At 51.4% G+C, this 10,698-nt stretch overlaps 1 protein-coding gene across 1 annotated transcript in view; it reads left to right on the top strand.

Moving 5' to 3' along the window:
* The first annotated feature begins 8,889 nt into the window (after positions 1-8,889).
* Positions 8,890-10,698, top strand: part of MAN1A1 (mannosidase alpha class 1A member 1) — a 209,217-nt gene continuing 207,408 nt past the window's right edge. Inside the window, exon 1 of the mRNA XM_048844674.2 lies at positions 8,890-9,695. Within this exon, the coding sequence (XP_048700631.1) occupies positions 9,090-9,695 (606 nt within the window). The 5' untranslated portion in view covers positions 8,890-9,089. The remainder of the gene's footprint in view (positions 9,696-10,698) is intronic.

Below are 10,698 nucleotides of genomic sequence, written 5' to 3'. Positions count from 1 at the left end.
AGTGGGAACCCCAAATGAGCCACTTACTGGCTTTTATAATCATCTGATCAATCCCAGCTGGGAGGTAGCTGACCAGTCACAGGTCAGGCTTTCCCTGGGCCTTGCTCTCCCTTAAAGTGCCAGACACATTCTAAAGTGAGTGATAAGTATTTCAGAAGGTACACAAAGACAAAGGCCCAAATCCACGAAGAGACTTAGGCACTATTGCAATCCACAGAACACCCACTCAGCTGCTGCCTAACCTTGTAGACACCTAAACTCACTCAGCACCTAAATTTTCACTGTAAAAGTTCCTTAGGCACCTACATTTCTGCCTCTGGGCATGAGTAGTGCTGCCTCCCTCTAAGCATCCAGAGGCCTATCTCCTGCCTAGTGTACTGGCTTTTGTGGATCCTATTGTTAGGCAGCTATCTCTCCCAATGCATTATAGAGAGAACCTAGGCGCCTAACTCAGTTTTTTGGGATCCCATTGTTGTTCCAGTGATTTTCCAGACACCTAAGCCCCTTTGTGGATTCAGGCCCAAGAGTATTTCTTGGAGACAACTTTCAAATATGGGCCAGGTGACAGCCCTACAAGAATACAGCAAAGTTACAGGATCTGATGGCTCTTCTCCAGTTGTTGTAAGAGCTCTTCAGGATTGGGATAGGTTATTTCCTATATTAGCAAGAAAGTTATAAAGCGTTAAAGGTGGAGACGAGAAATGGAAGTAGATTCAGATATTAGAGGCAGAGGGGAAACACAAGAGGAAGTCTGCAGGCCCAAGAACTTATCTATGTTTAAAATGCTACAGCAGCACAGCCCACATCCAAATAATGAAAACAAAGGGCAACTGGGTTTAGAATAATGACTAAACACTAGTGAGTTACATGACCTTGCAAGGACTCAGAGTTCAAAACCTGGGCTCAGATAAGTTTAATAGCTTTGTAGGAGTTTGGAGCCTTATAAAGGAAATTCAAGTGTGGGTGAAAAGACTTGTGCTGCTGCAGGGATAATTTAGGGTCCTTTTGCATCTAAATTATCTTCAGTAGTGTGACAGATAGGGCAATTTCCTGCGATATGCTTGGGAGACCTTACTGGATAACATTTAAGTATCTTTGGGGTCCATAGTATTAGATTAAATGTTTATATATTATTGTTGGTAGAAAGCATCCACCTTTAGAAAAACTGTTTTTTCAGCAGGGATCTGTATCTTGGAAATACTTTTGTCAAATGGCCCCAAAACTGGATCATTAACCACACACTGTTCCCTCATGAGGCACATTTTGAGTCTCAGACAGACGGGATATCACTCTGGGGGAGGAAAAGGCTGTTTTACTGGGCAAACTTGGGATGTGGACATCAAGGCAATAGCCTGACCACAGGGCTCACAGTCCTCCCATTTACTGAGGCTATTTTGATATCTTCCTCAGCCTTACATAATGAGAATTTAGGAAATTTGAGGGGGCCTGGAGGAAAAGTGGGGTCCCCAGGTGGATGAAGCTCAGGAGAGGGCCACAGTTGGTCCAGAGATTCTCAGGGTCCCAGGAAACATGGGTGAAAAGAACATTAATGATATTGCTACACAGTTTACAGGCCCAAATGTGGGTTTTCCTACTGAAACTGTTTGAGCAAGGGAAGCAAGCCCAGGGAGTACCTGACAGGCAGCAAGCACAGGGAGTACCAGGCAGGCAGGACTAGTAGCAGAGAGGGAGAGAAGATACTTAGTCATGGCTAAAATGAAGTGGCAAATTAACATGCTGAGAAGGGAATGCAGCCTTCTTCATGAGGAAGTCTGAGTTCATGCCCGAGAAGCCCAATGCTTAAGAATATAGCTCCAGCACCTTCTTAGACAGACGATAATAAGATGCTCCAATCACAGGAAGAGCTTACACTTAAGCAAGGTGCCAAATACCAGACACTACACAACTAGGATGGACGAGCTATGGTAGTGACATATACTCAAGGTCAGGGAACTCTAGAAGAGAAGCAATGCCCAGAAACCTGAGTAGCTCAACTTGAGGACATCAAATCAATGCCACAGCAGGGAACAACTGGTTTGCAAGAGCAGATAAAGACCTAAGGGCCAAGTTACAGATGATAGAAAGAATAATGGTGTCTGAGTACAGATTTTCCCTTACAACCTGGGAAGTGAGGGTCACACAGCTTGAACATCAGTGGAACCTATAGTACAAGAAACATCAGGCTGAAGGTCACCAGGCAAACGAGATGGAGAAGGAACTGTTGTGAGAATTGGGCCTACAAATTTATCCTAATTGTGAGCTCACCTGTGACAAGTTGAGTGAATGTTTATGAAGTCTCACAACAGCCTGTAACACATGTTAATGGGAAAAGTTACCAGAGGGAGACGGAAAAACTGAATTAGTCCAAACAAAAAGGCCTACTGATTTAACTCAAGGACTGTGTTAAGATCTTGCCATGTAAATAAGAAAAGTGTGGGACCAGAACTCAATGAAATCAATGTGTCTGATATTATCCCTAATTGGTGGACAAAATAATGAGGGGATGGACTATACTCATCACTCCCTTTTGGTGTCTTCAACAACAGAGACTCTGAAAGAAAACATTGGCTACTGGAGTGAGCCTTCACCAACATGGCTGTCACCCCCCATGGTCTCCTCTGACCTTGAACCTTTGTCATCCTGCTCCTGAGAGATGTCATGACCAGACTGGGCCCGGGAGAAGGACCCATCACCATGACATCCCCACCTCTTCCAGCTCTGGATACCACCTGGGACATGAGACTTTGTCATCCCATTCCCCCCACCCTTCCCATGTCTTCTTTTTCTTTCCTACTTTATTTCTTCTCTTATCTCTCCTTTTTCCTTCTGTCTAACAAAAATCTGGCTTAGCCAGCTAAGACTATATTTTGCAACACTGCTGTAAGCCTGTGACCAGAAAGGCAGCTAAAAGCAATGCCCTAAACAGCCCAATGCTGGTACAAGTTTGCCAGGTCTTGGAGTGGCTAATCAGATCATGAGTTGTGTCTGTGTTTCTCAAGGAGTGTTTGCAAGTGAGCATCAATACCAGAGACAGAAGCTGCATTTTCTGTTTTTTTCTCCCCCCTTTTGTGTATGTTTCTTGTTTTGCCTTCTAGGAAACAGGACTGGACTTTAATAACAATAGCAACAACAAAAGTTCCAGCCCATTTCAACTAACTTCTTCTCTTCTCCCCAAAAGGGCAGTTATTACCATCTTTGATACCATCTAAGAGACTGACAGACAAGGTGAGTTTTCCTTCTAAAATCTGTCTCCATCTTAAGGGAAATGGAACAAGGAATATTGTTCAAACAAAAGCCTTATGGAATACTTTACATTTCAAGATCTTTAACTGTTTTTCATCTTTTTAAAAATATTTTTAATGGTGTGTTTGCCATGGTACTAAACAGGCTGTGGTCTCTTTATACCAAACCCTGAACCTTGTTTAAAGCTATTTAATGTGGGACAGTTTCGGGCTCATGTTAACACCTTTGACTCGTTGGGCCCTTTAGTCTATCTTAATTAATACAATACTACCAGTCAACAGAACAAGTTCCAGGAGCTGAAATAGAAAGAACCTGAACAAGCCCTACAGCTCTTGACAGAGGCACTTTGGAAAGGGCAGTCAGACATGATTAATGTGGCTAACGGACACCAGGAACCAGCTGAGACACAAGTTGTTAGGCACTGTCGATGAACACTGTGTACTGGAGCAGAAACTCAGCACCCTGCTGAAGGATCTGAAGCGGCAGCTGCACCTGCAGCAGAAATGAGCAGACAAGCCCGAAGAGCAACTATGGAAGATCCTGGCCAACAGTAAGACCTGGAGGCCAATCCCTCCCAGGCCTGGCAGCTGCTGTCAGGAATGCAGATAAAACAGGAGACTGAGAAAGAACAGAAGGGGCTGATAAAGGAGCAATAACAGAAGCTTCATCTACACTACAGAGTTAGGTCAACATAAGGCAGCTTACATCGATCTAATTTTGTCAGTGTCTGCACTACAATGCTGCTTCTGCCACAGTAAGTGGCCTGCAGGGGTGAAAGTAACTTAAAGGACTTACCGGTACTCCGGAGTCCTTAGGAGGAGTGGGGCCTCAACCGGAAGAGGCATGGCCTCTACCTGAAGAGGCGGTGCCTTTACATCCCCGGGCCCTTTAAATCAAGATTTAAAGGGCCTGGAGCTGGGACTGTGGTAGCAGCAGCTGGGAGCCCCGGGGTCTTTAAATCACTCTAGAGCTACCAGCTGCAGAGACGGCTGGGAGCCCCAGGGCTCGGGGGTGATTTAAAGGGCCTGGGGCTCCAGCTGCAGTAGTGGCAGCCCCTAGCCCTTTAAATCACCGCCGGAGCCCCACTGCTGCTACTCCAGGGCTCAGGTGGCAATTTAAAGGGCTCCGGAGGGTAGTGGCAGTGGGAGCCCTGGGCCCTTTAAATCGCTACCCGAGCCCCGCTGCTGGAGCCCCGGGGTAGCAGTGGCAGCCGGGGGCTCCAGCAGCAATTTAAAGGGCCCGGGGCTCACAGCCTGTCAAGGTTCCTTCCCCACTCTGAACTCTAGGGTACAGATGTGGGGACCTGCATGAAAACCTCCTAAGCTTACTTTTACCAGCTTAGGTTAAAACTTCCCCAAGGTATAAACTATTTTACCCTTTGCCCTTGGACTTCCACTGCCACCACCAAACTTTATCTGGGTTCCTGAGAAAACGTTGTTTGGAAACGTCATTCCCCCAAAATCCTCCCCACCCTTGCACCTCACTTCCTGGGGAAGGTTTGATAAAAATCCTCACCAATTTGCATAGGTGAGCACAGACCCAAACCCTTGGATCTTAGAACAATGAAAAAGCATTCAGTTTTCTTACAAGACGACTTTTAATAGAAGTAAAAAAGAATCACCTCTGTAAAATCAGGATGGTAAATACCTTACAGGGTAATTAGATTCAAAACATAGAGAATCCCTCTAGGCAAAACCTTAAGTTACAAAAAAGAACACAGACAGCAATATTCATTCTATTCAGCACAGCTATTTTCTCAGCCATTTAAAGAAATCATAATCTAACACATATCTAGCTAGATTACTTACTAAAAGTTCTAAGACTCCATTCCTGTTCTATCCCCGGCCAAAGCATCACACAGACAGCCAGAGACCCTTTGTTTTTCTCCCTCCTCCCAGCTTTTGAAAGCATTTTGGTCAGGTGCGAGCGAGGTTATCCTAGCTTCTTAACCCTTTACAGGTGAGAGGATTTTTCCTCTGGCCAGGAGGGATTTTAAAGGGGTACTGCAGCGAAGCCCCGGGCCCTTTAAATTGCCGCCGCAACCCCCGGGGCTCCAGCAGCAGGGCTTGGACGGTGATTTAAAGGGTCTAGGGCTCCGGTTGCCGCTACCGCCCTGGGTCCTTTAAATCATCCCCAGAACCTACCGGAGTCCTGGGGAAGCGGCAGCAGGGCTCTGGTGGCTATTTAAAGGGCCCGGGGCGGTAAAGACAGCTGGAGCCCAGGCCCTTTAAATTGTCACCTGAGCCCTGCCGCCGCTTCCTCAGGGCTCTGGCAGCAGGGCTCTGGAGGCAATTTAAAGGGCCCGGGGCTCCAGCCACCGCTGGGAGCCCCAGGCCCTTTAAATTGCCGACTGGGGAAGCCGATCCACTCTGGTACGGTGCACGGGCTCTTGTCGGTACGCCGTACTGGGGCGTACCGGCTTACTTTCACCTCTGGTAGCCTGCAGCGTCTGTGTAGACCCTCCACTACTTACATCAGCTGTTGGCTGTCAACCTTGAATGGGGCTGACAGCTGGAGCCCTAGCCCCTCTCCTACCCCACCACCCTTGCCCCAGTGCTGACAGCTGGAGCTGTCAGTGCCAGGGAGGGGGGATCTGACAGCTGTGAGTCCACCACCCAACTGACAGCTGTGGGAGGGAGCAGCCGTGAACTCCACATCTACAGCTGAGGCTGTCAGCCCCAGGGCTGCCAGGCTCCAGCTGTCAATGTCCCACAATGCCCCACTTCAGTCAGTGGAAGCACTCCTGGTGAGGACGCGCACCACTGACTGAAGGAGCAAGTGTGGACATGAACCACCGCTTGAATTACCGCCCCCCTGCACGCTGGAGCCCCGAAACCCCTCCCCCCCAAAAAGGAAAAGCCCTGAGGGGACTCCCAACTGGAGGAGCCCCGGCCCGCCCACCCTAGCTACATCGGGCTGAGCCGCTGCTGCCGCCAGCCCCCCTGATCCACACACACCCCAGCACCAGACTGAGCCTCAGGCCCCCCAAGCGCAGGCTGGCCCCTGCGCTGGCCTGACCCACCAGCCCCCCCAAGCTCCGGGCCGGCCCCAGCACCTGACAGAGCCACCGGCGGCTGGCTCCCCTGAGCACCGCGTCAGCCCTAGCTCCGCCAGAGTTGAGCCATCCTCAGTGCTAGGCTGAGCTGGCAGCCTCCCCGAGCCACCAGACCCCTGCCCCTGATGCCCCCCAATCACAGTCGGGTTGGGCAGAGCCGCCGACAGCCTCCCTGAGTGCCTGCTCCTCCTGCCCCTGAAGACCTTGTCCCCCACCCCGCCGAGTCACCAGCCCCAGCAGCGCCTGACTGAGCCTCCTCAGTCCGCTGGCCACGGGCTCTCCGCGTCATTCCTCACTCCCCCATCCAGAGAGGAGGGACGCAGCAAGCAGCGGGGACCTTTGGGGGTGGAGTGGAGGAGGTGGTGTGGGTCTCGGAAAAGGGGGAGCACCATGGCCCAGTTGTCCGGCAGCGGGTCAGCAGCAGCACCAGGAAAGGCAAAGCCTTCCCTGGCCTATTATACCCGCCACCCACTGGTGGCTGTACGTCAACTTAAGTCAACTTAATTTTGTAGTGTAGACAAGCCCAGAGTCCAAAGTGGGTGAAACAGGCCAAGACCTCCCGGCTCCAGGAAGAGCTGAATAAGTTCACTGAAAGACTACAGAGGAAGTAAGAGTTTCCTGCAGCTACAGACAGAGAAGGAAGCTGTCAAGACTGATCCCCCCACTCTGGCACTTCAAATGCAGAAGTGGGGGCCCGCAAGGTTTCTAAAAATTAATACTGGCCACTCCAGGCTTGTATTAAACTCCCAAGGTTACAGCTTTTCTCTGACCTTGGATGGGTAGATGCTGCCACCACCCAAGTGCAAAAACCCCTTTTAGAACCCAGGAAGAAGCACTTGGGAACTCCTTCCTGTGGGGTACCCTCAAGCCCTTTCACCCTCCCCTCCTGGGAAGAGCTGAGAAAGAAAACAAAAGAATTAGCTGCTGTGACCAGCTAATTAAACAACATGTACAAACCTCTTAGGGACACAAAAATACAATCCTGTTCCTAAAAAAAGGTAAATTGTAGTAAAAACAAAAAGAAAGAAAATACATCTGGAATTTTTAGATTTTAAAAAAACAATTACAGGGCCTAAGCATCAAGATAGCTTCTTGAGATCCGTCTTAAAGTTTACAAGCAAAACAAAAGCACCTGGGGTTAGCACAAGGAAACAAGGAACGACAGTTTGTGTGTGTGTGTGTGGGGGGGGGGGGGGCGGGCAGAGGGTGAGAAAACCTGGATTTGTGCTGGAAATGGCCCAACTTGATTATCATACACATTGTAAGGAGAGTGATCACTTTAGATAAGCTATTACCAGCAGGACAGTGGGGTGGGAGGAGGTATTGTTTCATGGTCTCTGTGTATATAATGTCTTCTGCAGTTTCCACAGTATGCATCCGATGAAGTGAGCTGTAGCTCACGAAAGCTTATGCTCAAATAAATTGGTTAGTCTCTAAGGTGCCACAAGTACTCCTTTTCTTTTTACTGTTACAAAAGGATCTGAGTGAGCTCTGTGAGAAAACCCTTGGGGTTTATGAAGACCCAGCCTAAGAGAATTGAACGACTAGAAGGAGAGAAAGCAGCTGTCAAGTGTGGATTGAGCTCAGCATGTCAGGCACAAGACAGCCAAGAAGAGGCAGGACCTCAAACTCCTGAAACAGAATGCTACATTGTGGTCTACCATGTGTGGGTATTGTGTGGCAGAAATTATTTCATTTGTAGAGGAGCTCTTGCCGTGGGTGGGGAAGGGAGTCATCTCTGATACTTAAAAAATGTATAAACTGAAAATGTAATGGTGAAAGCAAAGCTCTGCTTTTTGGAATAGAAGGTGCATGAAAAGTGGTATTAAACCACGAGAAGGCCTGGAAAGTCCAGCTTACTTTTGACTCCGAGTGACGTTCTTGAAAAGACAAAGTTGTTGCACTTTGTATGGCAAAGTACACATTTGTGTTTCTCTCTCTGTATTTATGAATCTGCAATCTCTGCTTTAAGATAATTAATGCTACATCTATGTATATTACTAAACAGTTGTAGCCAGATGCCTCCAGGCTGGAAAGATTTGCAAAACCCTCTAATTTCTTATCAAAGATCATTACTAAAGTATTTAACAATTAAAAAGTCAAGCGGCGGGATGGCTGCCAACCCCTCAGATGACTAATTAATCTGCACTAATCAATAGGGGGTCTATGCTAATGTCGTTTTAACCTTGGCGATCTTCCCTTTTGCGGACGTCAAACGATGAAGAATAAACGCCCACCGCCCACCCAGTCAAACCCCACCGCCAGAGCAAAAAACAAAAGCAGCAGCAGGAAGGGGAAAAAAAGGCGAATTAAAACCAGCTTACACAGATGCGATTAAAGAAACAGTGGGACCCTCACTGAATAGCATTACTCTCCTTAATGCCGCGGAGGCTGCGGCCCGCTCGAGCGCCGCCCCAGGCGCCCGGAGCTGTTTGTGTGAACCAGAGTCCCCGCCCCGTGCGTGTGCGTGTGCCACTCTCACACGCGCGCCCCGCCCCCTTCCCCCGCCAGCCCCGCCCACTCCCCCCGCCCACGCGCTGATTGGCCCGGCGGCGCCGCTCCCCCTGGCTCGGGCAGGCGGAGGCCGGCGCTGCCTGGCAGTTGTTCGCAGGCAGGGCGAGGCGGCGGGCGCGCGTGTGAGGGGCTTCGGCGCTCTGTCTCCAGCGGCAGCATGGGCAGCAGCAGCAGCTGACAGGCAGCAGCGCCGCGCAGCCGGACCCGCCGGGGAGAGCGGAGCGGAAAAGTTCCTGCCGCCGCTGCCGAGGGGGAACTTGGCGCGGGGCGCTGAGCCATGCCCGCCGTGAGCCTGTTGCCGCTGTTCGGCAGCCCCGCGGGGCCCGGCGCGCTGGGCGGCCCGCTGGGCGGCGGCCCGGGCGGCGGCAGGAAGGCGTCGGGCCCCAGCGCGTTCCGGCTGACGGAGAAGTTCGTGCTGCTGCTGGTGTTCAGCGCCTTCATCACCCTCTGCTTCGGGGCCATCTTCTTCCTGCCCGACTCCTCCAAGCTGCTCAGCGGCGTCTTCTTCCACTCGCCCGCCGCCCTGCAGCCGCCGCCGCCGCCGCCGCCCCCGCCCGGAGGGGAGCAGCGCGCCCCGCCGCCCGGAGCCGGCCCCGCCGCCGGGAGCAGCAGCGCCGGGGAGGCGGCCGCGGAGAACTTGGCCAAGATCCGCGAGGATCACGAGCGGGCTCTGCGCGAGGCCAAGGAGACGCTGCAGAAGCTGCCCGAGGAGATCCGCCGGGACATCCGCCAGGACAAGGAGAAACTTCTCCAGGACAGGCGCGGCAGGAAGGAGGCGGGGGCCGCCGGGCTGCCCAGCCTGCTCTTCCGCAAGCCCGTCGGGGCCGTGGGGCGGGAGCCGGCGGACCCTGATGTCCAGCAGAAACGGGCCAAGATTAAAGAGGTGAGTATCCCCGGCGGCTGGTGTGTGTCCGCCATCGGCCGGGCTCGCCCTGCGCGCCCGGCTCCGCGGGCTGCCTTCCGGCTCACTCGCTACCCCCTTGTTTACCCCGCTCGTTGCCCCTTCCCCTGCGCCTTCTCACTGGCGCGCTTCCCCCAGGTCGCTTATTTCCAACTTGCGGAAGTAAGTTGAGGGGGGTGACGCTGGCTCCGGCTCTGAGAGCAGGAACAGGCAGGCTGATCGGCCTCCGCAGGGCGACACGTTAGCGCCTGGGATCTGCTAGGCGTTTCACGGGGCTTTGTGCAGGTGTTTACACTGGTGGAGTTCAAAATGTAGCGTGGCCGCCCGGGTGTCAGCGAACGCGCGTTCACACTGGAGAGGGAGGGAGAACACCGCCTCCGCGCAGACAAACTACCGAGACTAGCAAAAAGAAAAGGAGTACTTGTGGCACCTTAGAGACTAGAAGCTCTTCACGACTCTCTTTCTTCCAAACACTCCTCTCCCCGGGGAAGCTCGAGGGCCGGGGCGCGTTAACTCCGAGTTGTAAAGTGTAGTGTTTGACGCTCAGAGAGCCGTACGGCGTGAGGATGGAGTGGCACAGCAAGGCCAGAAGGCTCCTGTGGCGTTTCGGAGCCGCATCTGTGACAGCATCGCCGCTACTCAGTGCTGTGCTAGGAGGTATAAGCGTACTTTACATCTCAGAGCAATTGTCTTTGTATCCCGTTTGTGAGTGTGTGTACATTCATAAGTAAGTGTAGGCTTCTGAGCAAAACTTGGGGAAAGTATGAAACCTAGCATTTATTCTGTGTTCAGCAACAAGTCTTCAAAAGCATTTTACTGACTTGGTTTAGCAATCAGTTTTCCATACAGTGTGAAGACCTCATTATGATGGTCATTGATCTAGTCCTTTGGGTGCACTGGCAATTCCTTATTGTGCAGGTAGATGGTTATGTCAGTTTCTCCTCTCTGTTGAAGTCCCACTTTATTTCTCTTCTGGTTAATTTCC

This window comes from Caretta caretta, chromosome 3 (assembly GCF_965140235.1).
Source record: "Caretta caretta isolate rCarCar2 chromosome 3, rCarCar1.hap1, whole genome shotgun sequence".
Classification (NCBI taxonomy): Eukaryota; Metazoa; Chordata; order Testudines; family Cheloniidae; genus Caretta; species Caretta caretta.
Note: the sequence above shows the minus strand (reverse complement) of the source record. Positions and strands in the feature narration are given on the sequence as shown.